Here is a 26,481-nt window from a genome sequence, read left to right on the forward strand (position 1 = left end):
CCAGAGAGTGAAAAAGACAACTGTATTGGATTTACAATCACGATTTACAAAAAGGGTGGGTGGTCCTGGGGGGAGATGCTGCTCCAGCACCCCCAGATCCAGGCAGGGCCTCCAGGACAGCCTGTTTAACAGCTGAGACAAGGACCTCAGTTTTCTGGGTCCCTCTGGCGGCCACCTGGGCCCTGACGTCTGACGTCCAGCTTGACCTTAGAGGTGGAGCCAGTGATGACCCTCAAGCCCACCTGGAGTGCCTGCGCCCCACGAGGAGGGCCAGGTGAGGTCAGGAAGGCATTGTACCGCTTTTTCTTCTCCTTCCGTCTGGCAGACAGTTACAGTCCAGGAACCGGCTGTGGGAGCTACAGGCCAAACCCAGGGCATCTGAGGCGGCTGGGCTGCTGGTGCGTGGGAAGGGGAGGCCATGCCTCCACCGCCCCCAGTGGCCCAGTGTGGCTTTGTAAGGCACATTTGCGAATTGCTCAGGAGACAACACAGAGAACACCCGATGCTGGTGCCATTGGAAGGAGCTGGTGCTGACTCGGGCGCCCGGGCAGTATTGCTCAGGAGAAAGACGCTACAGTCTACAAGAGGTGGGTTCACCACACCCACTCCAGATGCCTTGGGTGCATCCTCTACTGGAGAGAGAGAAGAGCCCGGCTACAGCCAGTGCCATCTCAGGCCAACGGGCTGCCCAAGGCCATGGTACCACACACCTGCATCCTGAGGCGGCATTGACGGTCAGAGGTCTGTAACCTTATTCTCAAGCGCAGCAGCAATCTGCTGTAGGCGGAAGGCCAGTTGCATCTTTTGGGCTGCAGGGTCCTCCTCCAGAGCATTGATGATCTGGTGGGGTTGGGGGTGAGGTAGAGATGGACACAGAGGAAACCATGTCAGATCATGGGGGGTACATGCGGGCACGCTGTCCTGCATCCCGCCACAGGGACCTGGAGCATACCTCATCATAGTACTTCTGTGTGTATTGGTAGAGCTGGTGTAGGGCCACGAGTGTGTTCAGGGAGTCTGTGTGAGCCTAGGAATGACAGTATTACGCAGTGTGAGGAGAGTATAGGAGCCCCAAGGCCAGCCCCACAGAACAGCAAGCTGCAATGTGTTGGCCGTGCGGCACCATGACAGATACATCAGTAAGAGGACCACATCCTGGAAAGGCCACAGGCCAAGCCCACGCACGTGGCAGCGTGTGCTTAACAGCAGCCAGTATGGCGGGCACCAGGGTTCTAAGCACCTCAGTGGCTACATATCAGCCTCTACATACAGGTATGTTTGCTATCTCCTCAAGACTCAGTTATGGTCAAGGCAGCTTGCCTGTCCCACTTGCCACGCCCATTCAGCTACCCTCCACCCCTCTTGCTGTAGCATCTGTACTCCCGTGCCTGGCTCAGCAGTGGGCAATAGCACATGCGCCCTTGCTCTTGAGCTCTGTGGCCCTTACCCGGGAAATCTCTGCCAAGTGCGTATTCATGTCCTGGTCGCTGACCTGCACCATCTGTCTGATGCCCTTGTAGTAGCTGCAGAGGGAGAGGGGTGTGGATGGAGACAGGAGGAGGTGAGTGCATGGGAAAGAGGGGGTTGCTGGACCCTGGGGTCTCTTAGGGATTCCCCAGCCCCTCCTCCACATCACTCACTCCTCCACCATCTTCTTGTAGGTAGAGATCTCCTTAGCATACAACAGCTTGTTGCTGGGAGAGTCCTGCGGAAGACAAAAGCTTTTGACACTGGGCTAGCCTTGACTACTCAGTTGTCACAGAGCACTATCGAGGCTCCACCCCTTCCTGGACGGTCGGTCCTGTCCAGGGGCCACTGTCGCCTATGAGCACAGAGGCTTACTCACTCGGCTCAGCTTGTGCTCCGTGCGAGTACAGGCGTCCATGAAGGTCTGTGCGATGACTGACAGGGAGGCGTCCACCACTTCGTGGACGTGGACATCAAAGATGAAATGAGGGTTCTTCAGGATGTTCACCCAGAACCGAAGTGGTAAACTGCAGCGGGGAGACGGTCAAGGGAGTTGAGGGGGGGGTGCTGGGCTGTGGCCTTGGGGCAGACAGGGCGGAGGCAGGGCAGGCAGAAGCCTCACCTGTTGGTTTTCCAGATATGGATGGTATCCTCATCTCGGATGTCATGCTTCTCTGCCTGCTCGTCCAAGAAATCGAAGAAGTACTTGACGGCGGGTGGCACCGCATGCCCAGGCGCCAGCACGCTTTGGAAGAAGTTGTCCACAAACTGCTGCAGTGTGCCCTATGGAGGACAGCGGCTTGATGTGACCCCCCCCCCCCCGGGACACACTGGAGGCAATAGCGTAAAGGGATGCGTTCCTGCGACTGAGTGTTATCTATTTATTACCTTGACGGAGAGTAGCCGCGTCAGGTAGATCTCTGTGATGGCCTTAGTCCGCTCTTTCTCCTTCATGCTGCCGCGCTTGGACTTGCCTTCATCTACCTCATCTGTTGGCCGCACCAAGTGCCACACGCGGTTTTCCTCTTCCAGAAGGGCATGGCCTGTGGGGGTGGGGGTGAGGAGCAGGCAGCTGAGGGACCTAGTCCCAGTTCAGGTTGGGTGTGGCCTGAAGTTTGGTATGCAGGGTCTTGGGGTCCACTAGGGGGCAGCAGAGGGAGGGGAGGTCTCCACAGACCTTTAGGGACTAGAAGAACAAGATAAGAAAGACAGCATAGACTTACGCTCCCCTGGCAAGTCCTGTTGGCTGTCTTCTGGCTGCTGGGAGACTCCCACCTTAGACAGGATGAGGGTGGCTCCATCCCGGACCTGAGGACAGAGTCATGAGGGAGGGTTATGTTCCCACTGGGGAGTTCAGCACTATCCCCCTTGCTTAGGGTACCTCCCCCTGCTTAAGGGACCTCGGCACTCACGTTGTAGTGCATCAGGGTGTTGATGCGCTTCCACCGGCCCTCCCGCTGGGAGGTAAGGTCCAAGTCAGACAGAATCTGGGCCGTGGACCCAGGACGCCATTCTGCAGAAGGGCATAGCTCAGTTTCTGGAACCCGGGGCCATGCTCTGCTCATTCCCAGGCAGAGCTGGGCACACGGGGCCTCACGAACAAGTGGAACTCACCAAGCACCACACTGTCTGGCTTGGGCCAGCAGGAGCAGGGCTGAGTACGGTACACTTGGTCGATGATCTTCTCTTTGACCTGAGAGATGGTGTCACAGTTGAGGACCTTAACCGGGATGGCATCGATCCCTTCATCCTGAACAATCACGCTCACGGTCTGCGAGGGAACACAGGATGGGAAGGGCCAGCTGAGGAGGACCCTCGTGACCGTACCTCAGCATCGCAGAAACCCTTCCCAGGACAGTTTGGCTTCGCTCTGCGAAGTTCAGATGTGGAGTCCAGGTTCCTGGCTCTGCCTTCCTCTCTGCAGCCTCTGGCTCTGGGGGACTTACCAGAGGCGCATACTCAACATCGTCCCCGAGCAGGCCTGTGTCATTGAGGGTGTACTTGGCCTTCTTCTGCACAGCATCCACGGGCCCCTTTTCCACCTGGTGTTTGATGGCCTTGAAGAGCTTGTAGAGAGGCTCCCCTGCACTATCCTGGAGCGAGGGGGCTGTGTGAGTGGGAGGCACGGGGCTGGACCTCCTTCAAGGCACTTAGGCAAGCTTCGGGAGGGATGCCACCGATTCACCCACCCCTAGCTCTAGGGTCTGGGCTCACCTTGAGGTACTGGTACAGACAGATGGACATCCAGTTGGACAGCATCCTCTCCACCACTGTCTCAGACCTGAGGGTAAACAGATGCCTCATTCTCCAAGGCCCGGCTGGCTCCAGGAGCCCACGGCAATGCACATGTGCGCAAAGGGTGCTATGGCCCTTGTGAGTGGGCGTGCCATCCTGAATGGTTAGGTAGCATCCCCCCCACCCCCACCCCCACCCGCCATTCCCACGAACCTGCGCAGCATTAGCTTGGGGTTCTTGGCCACCACATACTGCTCCATGAGCTCCAGGAAGAGCGTGCGCATGATGTCCGTGTAGTACTCCAGCTTCCCGTGCAGGGCCACAGTCAGCAGTGATGCAAAGTAGACCTTGGCCCGAGCTGAGAACTCACGCTGATTCTCCAGGGTGTGGATGAACTGCGGGGCAGCCAGGGAGTGCACACTTGAGCACCTGGGCTGCAACCTTGCCCCACCCCTTACCTTAACCTTATCTTTCTGCCCCCCTCCTCTGTATCCCCCTCCCCGCCCCTGAGCCCCCTCTGCTCACATTGATGAGGAAGGACTTGCTATTAAGCAGGTTGGAGAACTGGTAGAGGGCTTGCTCCACAATGGGCCGCCGTGACTCAGGGATGTCTAGCTTGCCGGTGATCATCACATCCTTGTCACCATCCTTGGATGGCAGGAAGAATACGCGGTCGGTGTAGGTCTTGTAGTCCAGCGTGGGGATGCCTGCCTCATGCACGTCATTCGTCTGGTCCTCCATCTCGATCATCAGGTCTGAGAAGGGGATGCAAGCCTGGGTGAGGCGACCCCTGGCCACCTACTCCTGCTGCTCTTAACCCGGGCCCTCCTGCAGTTTCTGGCCCTAAGGGGTGGCCTAGAAGATCCAGGGATACTCTGTGGCTCCACCTGCCGGGGGAGGGGGACAGCCCCACCTGTGAATTCCTTCTTGCAGCGGTCACGCACGCTCTCCTCCAAGCCCTCGAGCTGGGATTTGATCTTCTCGTACTCGCGCTCGGCCTGCTGGCTCTTCCTCCTGTGGGGCATTGAACGGCTCTCTGGTATCAGTCAGCTATGACGGTCAGAAGCGCTGATGCTGATGCGGGAGGGATGAGGGGAGCCTTACCGGGGGCAGGACTCACCAGTAGCAGTAGATGGAGACCACGATGATAAACACCATGGGTACCATGACCAGAGGCAGGATGAGACTGAGCGGCACGTCACTCGCACGCGTGTCGTACTCCACTCGGCCTAGCACCCACTCTCGGGAGCCAAACTTCACCTGTGTGGAAGCTAGGGCTCAGCGCAGGCAGGTGTGGGCGGCGGCGGCTTCTCCTGAGAGGCTCCCCAGGCCCTCCACAGCCCTCCCGCTCTCACGCACAATGAACTCAGGTAGGTTGTGTGCCGTGTCTCGCTTCTGCCGCCGCTTGGGTGGAGGCTGCACCTCTGGGGGCTCGCAGTACAGGTCCGTCTCGGTCAGCGTCTTCATAATGCAACGCTCAGCACCCACAAATGCCTCTGCCTCCTCCAGAGTCATGGCTTTGTTCAGATTGGTTCCCTGGAGGGGGGATGGGTGACGGAGGAATGATCAGCGTGATCAGCGTGAGCCCCTGCCCCGCCCGACCCGGGACCCCATGCCAGCCGTAGGGGTCTTCTTACCCGGGCGTGGATGAGCTTGTTGACCTGCTTTTTGACGCCACCCGTGAAGTTCTCAAAGGTGGGGTCTGCCACATACTCAAAGACTCCGGCTTCGGTCCTGAGCGGGGCACAGTGACCGTCCATCCGTATCAGCACGGTGAGGTTGTAAGCCTCGGGCTCTTCGGGGACAGCAGGAGACAAGAAGACGACCTTGGTGTCGTTGTAGAACACGTACTCCATGCCCTCGACCTGTGGAAAGGGTCCCAAAACTTGATGAAGATCTTGCTCCTCCCTCCTGCTTCCCAGCTGCCCCTGTCCCCATTAGAACTGAGCCCCCACCACCCCCAAGCCAGGACTGACCGTCACACGCTCCAGGGCTCCAGCCTCCCGCCGCCGCCGCCTCCAGGACCGCAAGGGCTCAGCGATGACAACCATGGCAAACTTCTGGATGAGGCTGAAGCCCTGGCCAGTAACGTTGATGCTCCGGCCACCACTGGGGGGGTTGAGGAGGGGCATGCTTCAGTGAGTTCAGCTCAGTCAGCTTCGAGCTTCCACTCTTACTAGTTATACCCCAGGCAGGAAGTGGCATGGCAGGGTGGTAAATGTGCATCAGAGGGAGAGGCGAGTTAAGTCGGGGAAGTGGCCCTGCTCTGACCCTGCCATCTCAGTTCTAAGGAGGAAGCCCATCAGAGTGCAGTGGGGTTTTCCAGAAGATCTCTCCTCCTGCCCTGCCCAGCCCAGTTCTGCCACATTCCTCAGGTCAGCGGGCGGGGGTGGGGAGGGCACTAGCCAGAAAGGGGAGAGGCCGCACCTGACAAAGCTTCTCAATGGCTCAAAGGCTCGTATCATGGGGTTCTCGCAGTAGGTGAAAGAGATGCCGGGGCTGGGCACTCTGGAGCCCCCATAGTAGATTTCTAGTGTCACCTGGCCTGGAGCCAACTGTTGACCTGTGACACACTGTAGCTGTGCTCCAAACTTTGTCCTAGGGTGGGAGGTACCTGTCAGTCCATCAAGCCAGTTCCACTGCCCCCTCACCCCCAACCCCACCCCCCAAGGCAGACTCAGGTCTTCCCACCCTCTCCCCAGAGCCAGGCGAGCTCAGCAGCCATGGGCGACACATACACTTCACAAGGGACGTCATTGAGTGTCACCCGCACATCCTCCTTGGAGCCTGTGTCCAGGTGAGTGCCATTGATGGTCAATGTGGTGCCACCTGCCTGTGGCCCCTGTCGTGGCTCCACACTGAGAGGCTGGGGTTGCTGAGAGCAACACACATGCATAGTTAGGGCCAAGGACTCAGGGGTCACTGGAGAGTGATTATCGTTAGATGCCAACTTGCTGGGGTGGGCAGCAGAGGCTGGACAACACAGCTCAGTCAGGCACTTACTTGATAAGTGAACTGGACGTGTGGCGGTGAATGGCCGAGTTTTCCATTAACATCCACCTCAATGCCTCCTGTGAAGGGCATCTCCGAAGCCTCAATTGCACACACAATCCTGGTGACAGACAGGCAGGTGTCAGCTCATTATCACTGCTGCATCTGTTCAGCTGCTAGGAGCCCAGGCTGCTCGGAGTTCACTCACCGGGTGGATACGGAGTACCCTCTTGGTTCAAAGGCACAGTTCTGGCCAGCCACAGTTATCTTCTTGACGTCATCTGCTTTGACACCCAGATTGGACCCATGGATAGTGACCAGGATGCCCCCACCCAGCGGGCCCGTCTCAGGCTGGATCTGAAATCAGCAGAGCCGGGTGCATGAGTGGCTTGGGTGGGTGAACGTGAAGGGGGTATGGGGGTACAGGTCAGACGGTGACAAAACTCACCCTAGTGATAACTGGTGGTGGGCACTCAGAAGTGACATTGCTGCACAGAGCTTCGTACACGCACCGGTTCTGCCCACGGCACCACACACACCTGTAGGCAGGATCGGCAGCCAGACACAGGCTACAGTCACTGCGGCCAAAGGAGCAGTTGTAGAGAGTCACTGTGGAGGAGGACGTAGAGTTAGCTGTTGTTCTGTTCCCTCTCCCGCCTTCCCCAGACCCCACCCACCCCCTACCTTGTAGCTTGCTGTCAATGTTCTTGCCAAAGGACTTAACATACAGGTGAAGAGGCAGTGTCTCATTACCATCATGGGATAGCTGCATGGGACACACAGGGACAAACTGTACTTTCTGTCCCTCTGACACCAAAAGCCATGGGAATCTCTCAATTGCCCAAAGTCAGTGATGGTTGCCAGGTAGGCAGGGACTGGGGAAGAGTCAGACACACACACACCATGGGACCATGAGTTTGTTCAGGGACATAGGCAGAGATGCTTGGAGACCACAAGGCACAGGGCAGGAGGCTAGGCTAGGCTCCAGTGCTAGGGGTAATACCCACTACCCTCCAGCCCTTAAGACAAGCAGTGGTACCTTTGGGGTCCTAAAAGAGAAGGTGTCTGATTCATGCATGGTCACAGTCTCTTCAAAATTCAGCAGCTCACTGCCCACATACAGGGAAGAAACCTGTGGAGAGTCCAGTCAGCATTTTCTACTCAAGCTGGCTAACTGTTCTGCCCTCTGGGGGCATAGAATCTGTATCTCCAGAAGCTCCCGAAATACCCCACCACCTAGTCTGCCCCATGCTCGGGTGCCTCCGAAGACCCTTTGCCTCCCTCTGTAGCAACAATTATGGCATTTTGGTTTCTTTAAACCACACAGGACTATTGTAAGAGTGTGCTTTCGTTTTAGTCCCACATGTGGGGCTGCTTTGGACTGTCCATAGCAGCTGACTATGATTTGCCTCGTGCTCTAGCAGAGGCACAGTTTGCCAGCTGTGGAGTATTTTCTGCGATTGTGTAACGCTTGGAATTCTGGGAACTTTCTGGGGAGTCTTATAGATGCCAGAGCCCTGAGAGGTGAGGGCTGGTAGTTGTTGGTCGTTTGGGGGTGGGGGTGAGTGGTTTGTTAGTAGTCATGCGCAAAGAAGAAACAAACAGGAAGAAATTAGCTTCAGGGATCTATTTTTATGTTTCTGTCCTCTATGTTTCTCTCCTGTGCAGTGATAAGGGATGAGGGGATGAAGGCTGGGAAAAAGAACCCACCAAGCAGCCTCAAGCAAGCCTCAACCCACCTACCAGCTAGACCTCACCCCAGGCCTTCTCTACCTTCACAGTCTCCAAGTTCTTGCCCTGGAAGGTCACCTCTGTCTCATGGTTCATGGGGATGACCAAAGGGTCAGGGGCCAGGAACTGGGGGCAGTTGTCCTCCTGAGAGAGAGCAAAGCTAGTGAGGTGGAGGATTTCCCAGCACCACCCATCGTCCTAACCACAGTTCTGCCTGGGTGCCTGCCATGGTGGCTGGCTCACCATGTGGGCACGTATGATTCCCTCCTCTGGGTTGGGCGAAGCCTCCCGACACTCGTAGTACTGCAGGTCCCATTGGCAAGTCCAGCGGTTGCTAGCACAAGAGATGCACCTAGCAGGAGGGTCAATCAGGATGTGAGGGGCCCGGAAGCATGAGAGGAGCCCCAGGGGTGGGGGTGGGGAACCTCTCACAAGGTAGCCAGGACTCACGGCAGGTTCTCCACCAGGCTCATGGCCTCACGGCAGTCATAGAAGGGATACTGGTGGGAGGTGAGGAAGACACTGCCGCTTTTTAAGAGGAGCTGGATGCTCACGTCAACATGGTCTGCAGAATACAGGTGGGAACAGGGTCAGGGGCAGTTAGAGCAGAAGGGTGGAACTGGGCCTCGCCCAGTGCCCAGCGGAGAGGAGGTCTATTCTGGGGCCAGGGGATACAATATGGATACCCCAGCCTTAGGCCCAGCTGGTCTGCTGTAGGCTCAGCTGGCCTGCTGCTGCTTGTCAAATCTGGGCTTTGGTGTCAACTCCCAAGGCTGGGCTCATCTTTCTCCCCTGGGCCTGGCTGCTTTCGCACCCTCTCTCTGTTCCTGCAAGGGCTGAGGGCAGTGGCTCCTCTGAGTCTGGGTGGGAAGGCCTTCCAGGTCCCTGCTCACGTCACATCATGGCCTCACGGCCTTGTTACTCCCCAATGCTCAAGGGACAGGCAGACATAGCACCTGTCTTAGCCCAGATTGAGGCCTTCAGCCTCAGGAGACAGCTCCAGCTGCCTCAGGCTGGACACAGCAGAGAGGAGGGATGTCTGTGCAAAGAACTTGGCAGGGGAATCGGTCTCCTCAGAACAGAACTCAGTCTAAGACTGAGGGACTCTCAAAGTTGGGATTTTTTTTTCCTCTTCCCCAACAATAGCCTGCACCCAGGATTGGCTCACACACAGTGCTCAGTGATCTAAAAATGTGAGAGTAGATAGAACATAGAAAAAGCTATGCGTAGAGAAAAGGAAGCTGTGCAGGTCCAGGGACTGAAGGATGAGGTCTCACCTTGGCCTGGCGGTGTACTAGGGATGCTGCTTGGGGAATTACAGATGACGGTATCGTCCTCTACCCGGGCAGGGTGGGGTGGTGAGTCACCAAAGAGGCACAGTAACTCATCGTCCTCAGTCAGGGTGGGCAGGGGGCTGACAGACAGGCGTACCTGCAGGAGGAGAACAGCTCAAACGATGACCTCTGATCCTAGTACTACACTGCTCCGTCTTGGAGGGGGAAGGAGGGCAAAGCTAGGTTTCTAGAATAGTAGTACCTCCAGCCCTGCTCTCAGCACGTGCAGCTGAGAATCTCTAGAACCTGACTCTGCTTTGCCTAGGATGTTCATGTGGGCCTGGGTACCAGGCAACCCGTGGTTTCCTTGCATGTCTGAGCACCCAGCCAGCAGCTGTGTTAAGGAGAATTCCACCCCGCCCTGCACAGCACTCACAGCCTGCCACCTGTCACACGCACCTCTCCTTGGGCCCGCCGGCTCATGTTCTGTGGAAAGGCATCAGTGATGGCCACACAGGACTTCTCCCGGCTCCACAGCCAGTGTCCGGTTTCCTCGGCCCGTGAGCACTCGGACTTCCTGGTGCATCTGCAAGGACAGAGAGTACTCTCAGCTCCGGCACTCCTTGGGCTCTGGGCCGTTCGGGCAAGGACAAACTGCTCACCGTCCCTCGATGACACACCAGCCACAGTAGGGATCTTGGGAGTCACGACACTGAGCGCAGGTTACATAGCTCAGGCATTCTTGTACTGGGAGCCGGAACACCTAGAGGTAAGATAGCAGGGCCGTGGGGGAACAGGACTTACTAGACACCCCCACCCCACCCCCATCCCTGGTGTTAGACTGTTCAGGGACAAGTGGCCAGGACTCTCCTGGGCCAGACCACCTACAAGTTTAGGGCAGGATCAGAAAAGAGAGAAGGAAGATTACAGATGTAGCTCAGTGACGTGGCTCTTGCCTGGCAGGCATAAGATCCTACTTCTAATTCCTAATGCCCAAAATAAAACCCTTGGGAAGATAGCAATGGTGCTATGAAGACTCAGAGACAGGAGCCCAGACTCCGCCCAACCATCCAAAGCAAGGCCCAGTTTCACAGGGCCTCCTGGGGCCATCTTTAGGCTGACCTTGTCCTGGGTCATAGCATACAGACTGGACAGGTTTCCAGACAGTGCCAGGTCCTGCTTGATTTTCTTATTGATGTCTACTGGGATAGAACCATACTCTGCAGAAGTGCCGTCTGGAGCAAGGTACACCTGCCAACACCAAGACGGTCCATGAGAACGGGGTGGGGGTGGGGGAATGGTTCATTGGCCCCTCCTGGAGCCTCTGCCTCGACCAGTACCTTAAGGATCCGGCCATCTGAGGTGCCCAGGAACGCAACAGTGTGGTCATTCTCGGCAGTTACTGTCACTGCTGTCAGATTCAGGCCCCCGCGGTGCAGCACGGCTGTGGCGACGAGTCCATCACGACTGCCCAGTGGATAGGGCAGATGCTCCGAGCCGCATGGGAAGCTCTCGCTGGCACCCTGTGGATCACAGCATCAGGACCAGTCCCCCTGTCTCCTAGGCTTTTCCCTACTAGGGCTCCAAGCTATAGGAGTCAGACCCTATCTTCCACAACACGAATCTACTGATATTCAAGGGGTGGGGGTGGGGGGGACGGACATACACCTATGGCTATGAACAGGCAAGACACGTACTATCAGATGGCCGCCACACTGGATTTCTCCGTGGAAGGGCTTGTAGAAGATAGTGCGGCCTGCCTCTCGGGCACCTGTGTAGCAGGCGTTACGGTTGGCTTCTATCTTCTCACGGACTTTATCTAGCGGGAACACACAGAGGCCCGCGCCAGGTCCCCCAGTGCTCCGGCCATCTCTGCTGAAGACAGCATAAAGTGCTCTGCCAGCACCCGATGTGGCTACAGAAGCGGCTAGGCAGGTGCCAAAGGCAGAGTCTTGGGGGTCACTGGGATCCTGACACTGCAGGTCCATCTCTACATAGGAATAGTAGGAGGGGTCGTCTTTGCACATGCGCGCCAGCAGCGTGCGGTTCTTAGCAGGATGCTTGTCTTGATGGTTAAAGACGAAGAAGACATAGAAATCATCCTCAAAGGCTGCGACAAACTGCTGAGTATTCGTGGACAGGTAGCCGGCCTTGAAGGTGGTGTGGTCAGAGTAGGCCTCAAAGGCCTCCCGGCCCTCAGCCCTGTCCAGCAGGCGGGTGCTCACGATGATACCATTGTCGTGCGGCCCATTGCCTTTGCCCACAAACAGCACGCGCTCGCCGTCGGGGCGCGTGGAGGTCACCAGCCCCACGGTGGCCACTCTCTCGTCATTGCTGGCCACGAAGGACTTCTCGCCGCTGCCATCCTCGTAGAAGAGGCGCACCGAGATGTTGCTCATGGCGCGCAGGGCACAGATGCCCTTGAAGAGGCTGCCGCACTCCACCAGGCGTTTCCCCGGTGGGTCGAGCAGCAGCAGCTGGTTGAAGTTGTCAGTGAGCACCGCTTCGTGGCACTGGCTGGCCTCAATGGGTGGTGTGCACTTCTTGTTATCCATGAAGGGGCCTGTGACCACGTGCTGCTGGACGTGCAGGTCGGCACTCAGCTGGTAGAGCGCGTTCACTGCCCCGACATACACCACACCTGTGACCTCATCCACAGCCAGGTGGTTCAGCTCTGTCTCACTGCGGAAACTCTCCGGCTTTCGGGACCGCAGGCTCAACCCTAGGCCCGTGAGACCTAGAAAGGTCAGGGCCCAGAGTGGCAGAGCCATTGCCCCCAGAACTCTGTGGGGAGAGACAGTAAGGGTCAGATAAACCGAGGCTTCTCTTCATTCAGGCCCTGCCCTGAGTGTCCACAATAGACAGAGAGGGACATAATCCCCTTCCTAGAGCTAAGGTATCCATAGCTCTAGGTAGACTCCCAGCTATCCCTACGTATTCCTCTCAAGAACCTACAGGTGGTCTCAGGGTGCAGATGGGCAGACTTGTGGACATGTAGATCCATCCTGCTTGAAGCCAGAGCTGCAAATGAAGGCCCATACGCATGACCCAGGTAAGCACAGTCTATTCATGCCCACCTCCAGAGCTCCTTGGTGCAAGATGGCCCCACCTCCATTTCGCCTTCTCCATTTGCTGCCTGCTGGGGCGGGGTCAGCAGCTCTAAGTCTACCAGTTCAGAGTTATGTGTGTGTGTGCATGTGTGCATATGAGAAAGAGAAAGAAAGAGAGAGAGAGAGAGAGAGAGAGGTGGATACATGCACTAAGAGCCTGTGTGTGTGTGTGTGTGTGTGTGTGTGTGTGTAAGACATGTAGGTGAATATTCTGTCTAGAAGCCTGGGTCAGGAGTCCAATTGAAGACCTGGGTTCAATTCCCAGCACCTACGTGGCATCTCATAACCATCTGTAACTCTAGCCCCAGTGAATCTAACACCTTTTTTAGCCTCCACAGAGAGCAGGGGCACAGGTGGTCCATCACAGGTGGTCCATAGATACTTCATGCCAACAAAACACCCATGGCATAAAATAAATTTAAATTAAAAAAAAAGACTACTTTAACTATCACCTCAAACATCCCTTATTCTCCATAAACAATTACAATTTAAACATAAAGCAAATCCAGGTTCACACTCCCTGGGCTCTGTAACTTTCCAGTTATAGATGAAGGAACGTCACAGAGAGGAAGTAACCTGCCTAAAGGCGGCCTGGATGGGTGGGGCTGGGGTGCTGACCTACCTCCAACTACTCCATTTACTCTCTCTTTGAGAATCCCTAGCTGGTATCCCTCTCCTACAGGACAGAAGGACTCTGCTGCCTGTTGCCAAGGAAGGCAGAGCTAGCTGAACTGCGTGTAAAAACGGGCATGCTGGAACGAGGTCGTGGCTTTTTCTCAGGAGCCCTGCAGCTCTCCAGCTGCCCTCCGTTTCTGTTCTGCTCCTTCGTTGGCCTCCTCGGACCTCGGAGGTAGCAGCAATGGAGGAAAAGGCACATTTCCAGTAGAAAGTGTGGTGAAGCCAAGGGCAAGGACCTCGTTAGGAGGTGAGGTTAGGAGAAGACAGTGACTTCAGTCAGAGCCAGGAAGACTTCACAAGCCCTTTCAGACCCCAACTTAGACCGTGCCCAACCCAGTCTGAGATTCCAAGGCTCCGCTCAAGCGCCTGGAGAAGCAGCCAAACTCCACCTCCATGGGAACAGTCCTGTGGTCCACTAATTAATGTCCATCCCAGCCTTCTTCCATGCAAGTCCACTCCCCACAGGCCACCGCAGCAAGGCCTGATCACCAGGCCAGCTTGTTCGGGGCTTATGGATGTAGCTCACCGGCTGGCTCTAACTCACCCAAATCACTGCAGCTTGTCAGCTCCCAGGAGCAGAGAATGAATGGAATGTTCCCAGCCAGGAGGGGGTGGAAGGGGGTGAGGCGTGGGCGTGGGCGGAGCTACAGTCTCAGCACAGCTGAAACCTAACCAGTCACCCGCTTACGTGTGGCTGTGCCAGCCTCCGCCCCTGACTTCTCCTGGTATCTAAGCCCAAGGCTTGAACCTGGAGCTAACCGGCCAGGAGACCTCTCTACTCTTCCACTGGACCCATAATGGCACCTTCTCCAACTGCCCCCCAGGGGCCTTCCTAGGAAATCTGCCAGGTGGGCTTCTCTCCATTTAATTTCTGGCCGGAGACTGGCCACCTCCTCCCTGTGCTTGAAGCTCACAGGGGTGTAGGATTCTAGGAGGGAAGCCTTCCAGACATCTGGTCACCAGTAACTTGATTAAACTCCACAGGCCCACACACCTGAGGCTGGGGTGTAGCTCAGTGGCTTAATACTTGCCCGGCACATATAATATTTTGACTTCCATCTTCAAGCACTCCCACATACCCAGATAACCACAGTGGGATAAAGACACTCCGGTCCCAGTGTCTTCTGGGTGATAAAAGGGACCTGGGTTGTGCACTGTAGGTGACAGCTCCCTTCTACTTCCTGAACAAACAAGGCCTTGAGTGACCTGCTTGGCCAGGCCCAGGAGCAAAGAGCACCTGACCTCTATGGTGCTCTGGCAGCGAGAGAACTGGAGGCGCCAGGCACAGCCAGCTAATGCTTCCTGCTGCTGATGTTCCTGGAATGGGAGGGCAAGTAGAGGAACTTCCTGTTTTGGACTAGGTCCAGGACCCCTGCTTGCCTGGCTGGTGGGGATTTCCTCAGGGGTACCAGTCAGCCTTATGCTGGCTGAGGTTTGGAGGTATACATCCAAGAAGCCACATATACATACAGTGGTACAGCCTCAGGGTCCCACCGTGATTTTCAGCAAGTTCCGAAGGCTTATCCCATGGACTCACCAAGGCTCCAGTGGTCTCCGTCTCTGTTTTAGGCTGGCATCAGGACTCGCTAGGAGACGAGAGAGAGAGCACAGTCAGTCACTCTGGGTGGCTGTCCTGATGCCACCTATCTCTATCCTCTTACTCCTTTAGACACTTGCAGGCATCTAGCCCAGCTTCTAAAGCAAGCACATTCGCCCCAGTCTGAAAAACATAAGCAAGCCATGCTACTTTCTCTTCTGCTCAGAAGTAGGCAGCTCTTTTCATTGAAAGTCTAAGGTATCCATCTGCTCTTTAAAACTAGATGTGTAGCTAAGTGGTGTGGCACAGCACACAGGAGGCAGAGGCTAGGGGATCTTAGTTCAAGACCAACTTGGTCTACAGATTGAGTTCCAGGACAACCACAGAGAAACCCTTTCTGGAAAAACAAAACACACACACACACACACAAATATTCCACTCTATGCATAACTGCTTTCTGAAAACCATGCACATCCACAACAGGGCAACTCTACTTACTAGCTGTGTGACCTTGGGCAAGTTAATGTCTCTGTGCCTCATTTCCCCATCTGCAAAATGGACACAGTAACAGTAAATTAACACTAGGGTTTCTAAGGGTGAAAGGAATTCATTCATGAAAAGCCTAAGTGTTACACTGTAACTCCTGGCAGATCTTCCTATAATAGCCCTTCTCCTAGAAGTGGTCCTTGGTAGGCCCAAGGGGAAGCAGGTTTGTCAGATGCAACAATTTAGCAACTTACCCAGCTGCAGGCCAGAGTATTGGGGGGGGGGGGGGACGACACCGGACTGCATGGCAAAGGGTCTGTGCCAACCGACAAAGAATCCACCTCATCCAAATCTACCAGTGTGCTAGCTCCTGAGTTCTCAAAGCCCTCAACCCAACCTGAAAACTCTTAGAACTTTGGGGGCAGGGAGTAAGGTACACAAAGCTGTAGGTCAGACACCACTTCTTCCAGGCGCTGTCCACCTCTAACCCCACCGAGACTCTCCGCTTGTCCTGTGTAGCAGTTTTCCATGCTTCCGCTGGCCCATTTCCTCAGAGAGCTGGCCCATGCCTGGACCCATGGTGAGTCCAAGTAAACTATCAGGCCCCACACCACAGTGTCCCCAGCCCCTACAAGAGGCTGCATGGAGCAGAGGGCATCTTTTTTTGCCCCCCAGGACTCAACAGAGGCTTTGTTGAACCAACCACAGACTGTTCCTCAGACACAGCAGGCAAACCACAGGACAGTGTCAGCCCCCTGAGAATTCACTTGCAACCTCTCTGTGCCTGGGGGCTGCTCTAGCTTCCTCTGAGGCCTCAGCTTCCTCCAGCTCCAGACTTCTCAAAGCAGATCATCTAGGCCCCAGTTCCCTTTTGGGAGTCTCCTGAAGGCAGAGCCAAAGGAGGCTGGCCTCCTCTAAGCAACTTGCCATACATATTTCAGAAGGGTCTGATGAACCTTCCACTGACTAATCGGGGTCCACTGGCCAGCTATTGTCTTCTCTATCAGGATCCTCTGGGCTAACACTTCTTAGATGTGAAACTAATGTCGCCGAGACCCTTTAGATCACCACCATCTTGGATTGATGTTCCCAACCAGCCATCTCTGTCTCCTAGGAGTGACCCCCACCCCAGCCCAGACAAAGAACTCTGTCTCGAGTTGTTTGTCTTCAAGAACTCGCTACTAGTAAATTTACTTCAAGAGCACACCACTCTGGTTCAAATCCAGCCCTGCCTCTTTCTGGCAGAGTTACATGGGTCATTTACAAAGCTGCTCTGTGCCATTTTCCCATATGCATGTTGGGTATGACAATAATACCCACTTCAGAAGGCTGGGCGACTCTTTATCCTCAGCATCCTGGCCACAGTCACCCGTCCTCTATGATCTTCTCTAGGGGAATTCCTGGGTGGGACTCAGGGACGAGGCTGGGGGCGGCCAATGGGAATGCACTGTGAGGATTGAGGAGTCTGTGCCAGCAGCTCTTAGGTCTGTATCTTAACAAACAGCCTCGCCTCAGCCAGAAATCTGAGGGCCAGCGGGGGTCTGAGTCTCTTGTACATCCTGGACTGCTTCGAGAGCAACAAAAGCCCCTGGTCAGCTGGATGCCCTGAGGCCTTCTTCTTTAGGTTCCTCTTCTTGCCCTAGGCTCGATGCCGATTCCAGGGCGATCGGATGGCGGCTTGAGGGGTATGCATGACACAGAGACCGCAGGCAGCCAGTCTGAGTTCCCTAACTCTAAAACAGCCTCATAGGGCAGTGTCAGATAGAGCCGGGGTTCCTTTCCTCTCAATATTCTGAGTACGAACGGCTTTTTAAGGCTCAGATCAAATCAACCCTGAGGTAGTGTGGTCCAACAGGAGAGCAGAGCTTCTTCGGTCCCTCTAGGGACCAAGACAGCAAACTAGAGACACCAGGGATTGGCAGGGAGAAAGGAAACGATTTCCACCAAAGCCGGGATTCTAACAAGTAGGGTGGGAACTGCACCACCCTCAGGACCGGACAGGGGCGCCTGAACAGCGGACCACACTCGGGGGCCCTGGGCCTCAGAGAAAGCGAAGCTGCCCATCCCCCGCCGCAGCTGGCAGCCATGAGGCGGGGCGTCCTCTCTCGGAAGGCTACGAAAATCTGCAATTAGCTGCGAGCGTTAAACAAATCAAAAGAGACAAAACAGGCCGCGGCGCCCGCAAATCCAAGCCTCCGCTGTTTTCAAAACAAGCCTGAGGGAGGGGCTGCGGCAAGGGTCCGTGCGGAGCCCGACGTCTCTCGGAGCACCGCAGCCACAGAGAACGGATCGTACGTGGAACCGACGCGGTGATCGCATAGAAGACCCCGAGGGGGACGGGGCCTGTGCCCGCGGACCCAGCTCCACCCACCTGGCAACCTGGTCAGAGTACAGTCCAGGAGGCTGGGTCAGTCCCCGCACCCCGGAGCCAGCCCTGGCCTCATTCCTCATAGACAGCACCCCCCCCCCCCGCCTCCCTCGGCGCCGTTTCCGCCAGACTCCTCCGGGATCGCAAGACGGTTACCTGGGAACTGCACCGGAGGCGGACCCCAGAGGTGGGCTAGGACGCGCGGCCGAAGCTCCCCTAGGGACCTGGCCACGCCCACGGTCCTGGAACCTAGGGATGCCCCCCCACCGCCCCCCGCGCTCTATTCAGGTCTGCTTCCACATTTTGGCCCTGCACCCCAGCGCACACCTAGAGGGAACACGTGGACTGAGCTTTTGGCGCGAGCCTCACCAGGGAAGCTCACAAGGCGATGGGTAGATGGGAGCCCAACCTCGGGTGACAATGACAGCAGAGGCAACTGTCAAAAGTCTAGAGCCGTTTCCTTGCGTTGCTAACCTGGTATCAGAAACAGCCGAAAGCAGGACCGGCCATTACCTACCTAAGTCCTTCCAGCCGGGGAAGGAAAGCAACGCGCGGCTCCGCCCCACTGTGTATAGCTCCGCCCCTGCCCAGGGTCAGTCCCAGTCCTCCGTCCCCCTTGGTCAGCAAACCAGGCACGACCTTGCCTTCAAGCAGCCTCGGGCTAGACCACGGGGATATCCGCCCAGACTCCTCGAGGGAAGACCCAGCCCTAAGGAAACTGCGCCACCTGACCTGGAGCAGGGGTGGGGCTCTAGAGAAAGGCTGATGTGCTAACCTGAGTCAAGGCTCCAAACAAGGACGCCTCCCAGGTGGCTGCGGCCTTTCCCCAGCAGCCCAAGCCCCGTGCCTATCCTACGCGCCATTCCAGGTTCTGGGTCAGTCCAGCGCAGATTGTCCGCTCTTTTTCCCTCTACCCCTGGGGTGCATCCAAGCCACCTCTCCCGTCAGAGGGTTGATCACCCAGAATCTCCATATCTGCTCAGGTACCTCAAGAGCTAACCTGTCAAAGCCGTCTCTTCCCTCAGAACCAGCTGTGGACTATGTATATTGTAGGGAACTTAGGGTGAGTGCCCCACACAGTGAACCTTTGAGCTGGCTGGCCTCCCTGTCACCAGTGTTTTCTCCATCCCTTTAAAGACCCAACTACCACAGTGTCCTGCCTGGGGACCGCTGTACCCCACCCATTCTAGGATCTCCTCCCGTCTTTATATGTCTACACTGCCAGCCTCCAGATTCATCATTTTGCAACAAGTCACCCTCTGTCGACTTACTGTGCTCCTGGAGGGCCCTCCCTCCGACACCCCCCCCACCAAATCAGCACACTAAGGGAGGATACAAATGGGTCCTGTTACTATCATCACAGTCAACTCACTGGGATGGGGAATGCTCAGATGCCAGCCATAGGAAGGCTTCTATGGGGACTCGACCCTGAGCGGCTGTTACCTTGTTTACCTTTCTCTCCCACCTTTCTCCACTCCTGCCCCACCTACAGCTCTTCTCAGCTCACCCAGGGACCGGCTAGATGCTGTTCATGGAGGCTGCGGCTTGCTCAGAACCAGTTCCACAGAGTCCCTAACCCCAGCAGCAGTGGGGGTTGGGGGTGCGATTCCGTGGCATGGGGGCGGATGGGTGAGGGCCCGAGTGAACGAGGAGCCGACAAGGCCTGTAATCTCCCTGTCAGCTTGTCAGTGTCTCATCGGTCACCCCAGCCCCTCCTCCCCCATCACAGTTGAACCCTACAATTAGCTTAGGGCACCTTGCCAAGCCTGGGTGCCAGCCACGACTCACACATGACCACACATGTACAGGCACACACATGTCCATGATGTTGCCAGATTCTTGCTGACAGGAAGGCCTTGCCCCAACACCTAGAATCAATCCCCAAGCGTGAACTATAAGGGGCTTTGAAAAGGTGGGATACACATAGGTCCCAATACTGGGTCATCCCAGGATGCCCTAAGAGATCTGTTGGAGCTGGGACTGGCCTTGAGGGATGGGGCTATTCATTGGTGAGTCTTCCATCCACATTAAGTAACTAGCAGGCACATGATACTTTATGGAGTGCTGGGAAGAGTCTGAGAGCGAAATGGTGAGCAGTGCCCGCCCTGCGTCCAAGTGACACAAGAGGCAAACACTCAGGGCTTAGGAGGGAAGATAGTCGGGGGTTTTCCAATGAGGAAATGCCCAGCTCAGAGTGGAAGGAATGTACATGGGGTTGGGAATTTGGAGCCCCTAGACCCAGTTCTTTCCTGTTTGGTGAGAGGTGTGATACACCAGACTTCCCCCCTGGAGTCCTCTAGAAGTCTACATGGTACACCCACACCCGGAAGAGGTGTGTTCCAGGGAGCACTCCCTGGGCAAGGGAGGTGCTGCCTTGATCCCTCCCCAATCCTGACATAGGTTTGAGGCCCTGAGGCCTCCCAGGGTGATACTCCAAATCAGACCTGACTTTAGGTGGAGGCAGGGAGGCTGGACCTTCCCACTCCTGAGGCCAGTCTAAGGAACTATTTCTGAGGCCGGAAGAGTGAGCGGGCCACTCGAGAGCCCCTTCCTTTCTGCCTGCCACCCCTCACTCCTGGCAGATTTCCCAGCTCAATTTAAAACAGTTTTTTCCTACTTGCTGGGCAGGTTCCCGGTATCAAGTGCGTGATGATGATGATGGAGCGGAGTATGACCGAAAGCAGGTTCTACTCTGTGTCCCAACGTAGCTGCTATCTATCAAGAGGGCAGAGAGCCCTCAGCTTCTGCACCGCACAAATGCCACCTGGTTCCTCCCAACACACACACACACACACACACACACACACACACACACACACACACACACCCTGTGCTGGAGTTGTCCTAGGAGGCTGCCCAGGTTAAAGGTTAGAGAAAGCCCTTGATGATGGAGTGACAGTCCCAGTGGGCCATGTGTCAATCCCAGAACACCCACTTATCCACAGCCACCCATGCCACCTACAGAACCTTCTCCCATTGACCCAGGAACTCTGAAATGCCCCAAGGAAAACTTTCACACATGATGTGGCACCAAAGGGAACAGAGGCATTCTTCCTACGAAAAGACAGAATAAATAGGTTCCTAGCAGGCGGTGGTGCACATCTCTGTCAGTTTGAGACCAGCCTGGGCTACACAGAGAAATCCTGTCTCAAAAATTACAAAAGAAAAAAAAAAACTTAATAGGTTTCTAATGCATCCCCCAGACCTTTGGCATGAACCCATTAGTTCTACAGATGGACCAATGCAGTACCACACAGGTGGTATGCTGGTTCAGAGGCAAAAGATATGAGCAGTCCCGTGGTGAGAGAGTTCTAGCTAGCTGCGCACACTGGAGACCCTCTTAGGAGGTCCCTGAGGGGCTCCATGAGCTGTCTTGATACAGGTAACTACCTCAAAGACCAACATCAAAGCTGTTTCCTTTCTTTTTCACCAAGGACTCCCCCTCGGGGGAACTACTGACCAGCTGTGCCAGAGTAACACACACAAACCAACACCACCAATTAATTGCCTGATCCCTGTGTCCAGACAGGACATACCTCGGTGATCAGGCTGCTGGGCTGCAGGCAGAACTGGAGTTAGAACTAAGGCTATGCCCCTAAGGCCTACCCCTTTCCCCTTTCCTGTCCTTAAGTCCTGGAGCCAGAACCCAGCTGGCACCAGAATGGGCAACTGCTGGGTTTCAAGTCCAGGGACCTGAGGGAGATGAAGAAAGAAAGAAGGTATGGACACCAAGCCCAGCCCTGCCCCCAGGCACAGTGTTCCAATCCAGGTTGAGCCCCTTCTGTGGGTAGTCCACTGGGACCCCAGGCAGCTCAGGTGTGAACTCAGCCAGTCCTTGGGGACGCCCCAGGGAAGGCTGCCAGCCATGAGGAAGGCAACGAGCCAGGCTGGGGGAGGGGACGACACTGGGCTACAGAGGCGGGACCAGAGAATGACAAAAGACAGGAAATAGTGCTACCAGCTCCAAGTCTGGACCAGCTAGGGCTCTTCCCTAAGACAAGATTGTCACAGGGAGGTTGGATCAGACCTGCTCTAAAGAGAGTCCACCACCCTCGACCACCTGGACTCTGTCTGGGAGGTTAAGCCCAATCACTGTCATGGGTTCATGAATTTCAGGGGAAGGAAGGCCCCCTCTGGATTGGGGTACAGGAGAGCAGGGGCCTCTCCTATCCTTTTAGATGTTCTAACAGCATAGGAGGGTCAGTGGGGTGTTCCAGAGGCAGTGCCTGTAGTCAGAGAGCTCAGAAGAGGGCAGAGTCCTTGCTATGTCAACAGAGGGTAGCATTAGCCTCACTCAGCTGGGGGCAGGGAGAAGAAGCTTGTGTCAGGGGATGTGAAACCATGGAGAGGAAGAAAGAGGAGTCACATGAGGTCTGGGAAGAGAAGAGCTGGGGCATTAGCTCCTTCTACCCTATTCCGACCTCCCCCCCCCCCAACACACACTACAGCCCTTCCCAGTCTATAATTAGTCAGAACCCAGCCCCGCCCCACCCACAACCCCACCCTAAACACAAACAGCCATTAGCATGGAGGGGGTTACCCAACTCTTACCCCCTATCTAATCATCCAATGGCTTGGCACAGAAGGGTTGGTGAAGCTAGTAGGGACAGCCTCAGTCCTATCCACAAGCTAGCCAGAGCCTGGACTACCAAGCCTTGGTTGGAGTTCCAATCAACTTTCCTCCTTGTCCTCACCAAGCCAATCCTTTTACAAGAGGCCCTCGATAGGGACAAAACACTTCCTCCCTGAATATCAAGAACAAGGCTGGACACAGGAAGCAACAAGAGGGTTGGAGGGGATGTAAGGAGTGTCCGATGGCAGGGTGACAGTCCTCTGTGACAGAGATATGCACGTAGTGACAAGCAAGGGATAGTGCTAGAAGATCCTTCCACCAATGACCCCCAGGCAAGGGTCCAACATCCCTGAAGAACCATTAGCACTAACCATTAGGAGAGGTACTGGGCAGAAGACATTACATGGGGATGTTCTAGAATAGCTACAGATCTGGTAGGGGGGACATGTGACATATGGACGCCACTGTGGGCTGCCAGCCCAGCCCAGCTCAATCCCTTCCAATCCAATCTCTTCTGCTCCACTAGCAGGGGCCAGGGCCAAGTCCCTAGGCTTCTTGCTCTTGGGCATCAGCTGTGGGCTCTCCCTCCCAGTGTGCTCTCCACGCAAGCTCCTGGATAAGCCATAAGCCCCTGGAGCCAACCCAGGAACACCCCAACGGCTTCTGGTAGAACACCTTATTTGTCCACCTGTAGGATGTCCTGACCAGTATCGCATCCCAATGAGGAGGGAGGGGGGCAGCCCCTCAGCGAGACTCTGGTCAGTGAGAAGGCAAGAAGGTAGCCTGCGGTTCAGCCCCAGTAAGCCCTCAGGGATGTGCTTCCTAAGGGGTCTCTGCCAGGAGTGTGACCCATCCAAGGTATCCTTAAACATAGTAGGAATGACTTTGGGAAGTGAACCGAGTCGTCCAGAGAGATCTAAAATACTTCCTCCCCCACGAGCTTTGTCAGAGGAGCCTGGGCATATTCCAGGTTGGGCAGGGCCAACAAAGGAGCCGACCTTGAGGTCCTTCTCCAACCCAAGGTGACACATGCCCTCCTACACCGCCCCTGACTGGTCTGAGCAGCCATGGGAGCGAGGTGGTGGAGCTGCCTGGACTTGCCAGCCCCGCCCTCCTGGAGTTCTCAACCCCGCCCTCCTGGGGTTCTCAACTCAGCCCGGAAGTGGGTCCCTCTCCCATGGCTGCTTCAGCCTCCCCTTCTGCTTCAGCCTGCTCTTTGGGTAGCTGGACTCGCTGGACTCGGCTGGATAATCCAAAATAATTCCTCCTTGGCAGGCAGCCCGTGGGGGAGGGGGGAACTCACATTCCAAACTCTTGTTTTTCTAAGTAACTTCCCTCAGATCCTGGGGCTAGAAACCTCTGGCCAGTCCTCAGGCCTCCCCACTTCCATGGGAGGGTGTGAGCGACTAGGTGGCCGAGGCTCTGTAGTCTACCTGGTGATTAGTCTTCTCGAGCAATTTCCATACAACACAATAAGGTTTGGCACATTCCACAAAACAACTCACGCGTTGGCTCTACCTTCCTAGGAACTTCACCTCCTGACCAAAGAGCAAGGACTCATGCTAGCGACAGTCCAACTTTCTGATGACATTCCCTATGTTCCAAGACAGCATCCGGGTGTGGGATCAGGCTGACAGCTCCCACCCTCTAGGTGTTTGTGAGCAGTCTGAGAAATTCAGCTTTAAAATCATCAATACAAATTGAAGAGAGACGTTAGAGGGGGGCACTCCCCAAGGCAAATGAGGGCCCCCGAGGGCCTCCGTTCATCAGAACGTGACACTGGCTTTGGGACCTGGCTTCAGCTACAGTTCTGACCACCACCACCATGGTGGCCATAATCCGATCTCCCTTCCTGCCTTCTCCAAGGAACTAGAAAAAGGAATTAAGTGACGTGGCCAGAAACTCTAGGATTCTTAGGCTCAGAAGACCCCAGATAGAAAGGACCCACCCACACACAAACCTGCCACACAGCAGGAAACAGAGGAAGCAATGAATCTCCCTTAAGAAGGTATATGGAAGTGAAGGACTGGACTGTGTAAAAGCACCCACAAGTTCTAAGCCCTCTGAATCCTAAGTGTCTCTCCAAACACCACAACAACGAACTACACTAGAAACTTGCGGAGATCTTGCCGGGAGGCGTGGGGCCTCACCAGGTACTACTACTGAGTGTTAGTTCTCTCTGGCTCTTGTTCCCTGTCCCAGAAGGTGTGGGCACTGCTTTGGTTGAGCACCCCTGTAAAAAGCCCCAGCAGAGCCCAGCGTCTGAGCAAGCTTAGCTTGAGAACTGGGGCCTGGAGGTCCAGCACGACAGAGATGACTTGCTCTGGTCCATCGATTCGGTAGGGACGCCGGCCGTGAAGGAGGGTTTGAAACTACACCGGGTCGGGTGCAGCTCCACCGGGTCGTGGGAACCCTGCCTGCCAGGACAGTCTCCCAGCATCCCAGCGCTGAGGGCCTCGTCGCCAATCGGGGAGGCAGGAACAGCCAGGCCCAGCCGATTGGAAAGACAGACAGACGCGGGGCAAAGACGCAGGCCCGCGTCGCCCTCCGCGCAGCGGCACTGCCCTAAGACCCCCGCGTCCGGGGGCGCAGGCCGAGGCCGAGTGGCGGAGACGGCGAAGCCTGGGCCTGCGCGACGCCCCCACAGTTCCCGTCCCCGAGTGCCGTACCTGCTCCTCCGCAGCCGTCGTTCGATGGCGCCGGGGCCGCGCTCTGCGTTGCGCTCCGGCCCGCGCGGCTGCCATGGAGACGGGCCTTTGTGTGGCCGAGGAGGGGCCGGAGCGCGCGGGAGCCGCCGGCCCCGCCCCCGCCAGGGGAGAAGGAGGGCGGGGAGGACAGGGGCGGGCGAGAGGGAGGGACGAGACTAAGGGGTAGAGGGTGGGAAGGAGGGGCGGCTGGCGTCCCTAGCGTACCCCGCGTTTCCCTCGGCTCAGAGCCACTTATGCACACCGCTTTGCTTGGAGATTCGCGCCCAGTAGCAATCCGCGCTCCCTGCCTGCTGCAGTCTCGTCTCCTGGCACCAGTTCCCCCGCACCTCCCACTGCCCCGTCATCAGAGGAGTTCGCTCAGGCTGGGCACAACCCCGGGAGTGCCCCAGGCCGAACTGAATGGCGCACGCGGCCCGGCACCAGTGGGTGGCTTCGCCTGGGCCAGATCGAGGCCTCAAGTGTCTTCTTGGAGATGGGCGGGGCGCAAGGAACCGCACCACCATTGGCAACAGGCGGGACCACGCGCTCATCCCGTTCCCGAGGGTGAGGGCTGCTGAACCTTGATTCTTTCTTCCAAATCCTAGCCGCTCTGTTCTCCTTATGGAATGTTCTACTCTCCTTCCCGGCCCCTTGGCCTTACCGACCCCCAAAATGTCTATAGGGTAGGACAGTACCGTAGGGTTCCTACTTCAGGCCTTGAAGTTGTGGTGGCGATCTCAGGACAAGGTTTGGAACTAGTCCCCAAACCCCAGCTCATTCATGTCTACCCTGGAATAGCTGTCTCTTCCACCCCAGATTTGCTCTCCTTTTTAAAACAAAAAAAACTAAAGATGTATTTATTTATTCATTTTATGTATGTGAGTACACTCTAGCTGTGAGCCTTCATGTGGTTGTTATGAATTGAATTCTTAGGATCTCTGCTCGCTCAGGCCCAAAGATTTATTATTATACATAAGTACACTGTATCGGTCTTCTGACACACCACAAGAGGGCGTCAGATCTCACTACGGGTGGTTGTGAGCCACCATGTGGTTGCTGGAATTTGAACTCGGGACCTGTGGAAGAGCAGTCTCTTACCCCCTGAGCCATCTCGCCAGCCTCCAGATTTGCCCTCCTTGAATACCGTCTGCCTACTTCCTCCTATTTCCTCTGGCATCTCTGTGGAGAGCCTTTTGGGGTGCCCGTGACTGACTGAGCCAGCTTGGAACAACATCTCCCCAGCTTTGGAGATCTGCCCCAATTCTTATGTCTTCCCCAACCTGAAAACTTCACAAATCTGAGGACTTCACTGTTTCTTTAAGGAAGTTGAACTTGCCCCATCTC

The 26,481-nt window shown here is 55.9% G+C and overlaps 1 protein-coding gene and 1 non-coding gene across 10 annotated transcripts; both read right to left on the reverse strand.

Annotated features, from left to right (window-relative positions):
- Positions 1 to 26,473, reverse strand: Plxnb2 (plexin B2). Of its 9 annotated transcripts, none has more exons than XM_011245451.3 (39): positions 25,120 to 26,473; positions 15,522 to 15,571; positions 15,024 to 15,072; positions 11,396 to 12,482; positions 11,039 to 11,221; positions 10,821 to 10,949; positions 10,361 to 10,461; positions 10,158 to 10,284; positions 9,702 to 9,855; positions 8,875 to 8,989; positions 8,668 to 8,776; positions 8,467 to 8,568; positions 7,733 to 7,825; positions 7,378 to 7,459; positions 7,142 to 7,302; positions 6,902 to 7,050; positions 6,706 to 6,814; positions 6,441 to 6,577; positions 6,130 to 6,300; positions 5,679 to 5,811; positions 5,340 to 5,567; positions 5,062 to 5,238; positions 4,823 to 4,962; positions 4,616 to 4,716; positions 4,228 to 4,457; positions 3,916 to 4,097; positions 3,682 to 3,748; positions 3,414 to 3,560; positions 3,082 to 3,238; positions 2,880 to 2,980; positions 2,691 to 2,775; positions 2,356 to 2,510; positions 2,090 to 2,250; positions 1,847 to 1,994; positions 1,641 to 1,705; positions 1,448 to 1,523; positions 953 to 1,027; positions 711 to 840; positions 4 to 629 (listed from the first exon to the last, which is right to left on the reverse strand). In XM_011245451.3, exons 4-38 carry the CDS (start codon positions 12,467 to 12,469, stop codon positions 736 to 738), a joined length of 5,529 nt encoding a protein of 1,842 aa, XP_011243753.1. In that variant the 5' UTR covers positions 12,470 to 12,482; positions 15,024 to 15,072; positions 15,522 to 15,571; positions 25,120 to 26,473; the 3' UTR covers positions 4 to 629; positions 711 to 735. The 9 variants fall into 9 exon arrangements, with proteins under 9 accessions (NP_620088.2, NP_001152993.1, NP_001271435.1 ...); XM_011245450.3 differs by having other exon boundaries at positions 4 to 632; NM_138749.3 differs by having other exon boundaries at positions 1 to 840; positions 25,120 to 25,243.
- On the reverse strand, positions 7,303 to 7,363 carry Mir7118 (microRNA 7118). Its single transcript, NR_106066.1, has one exon. It is a non-coding gene; the product is annotated as a microRNA 7118 (primary transcript).
- Positions 26,474 to 26,481: the final 8 nt, after the last annotated feature.

Source organism: Mus musculus, chromosome 15 (assembly GCF_000001635.26).
Source record: "Mus musculus strain C57BL/6J chromosome 15, GRCm38.p6 C57BL/6J".
Classification (NCBI taxonomy): Eukaryota; Metazoa; Chordata; class Mammalia; order Rodentia; family Muridae; genus Mus; species Mus musculus.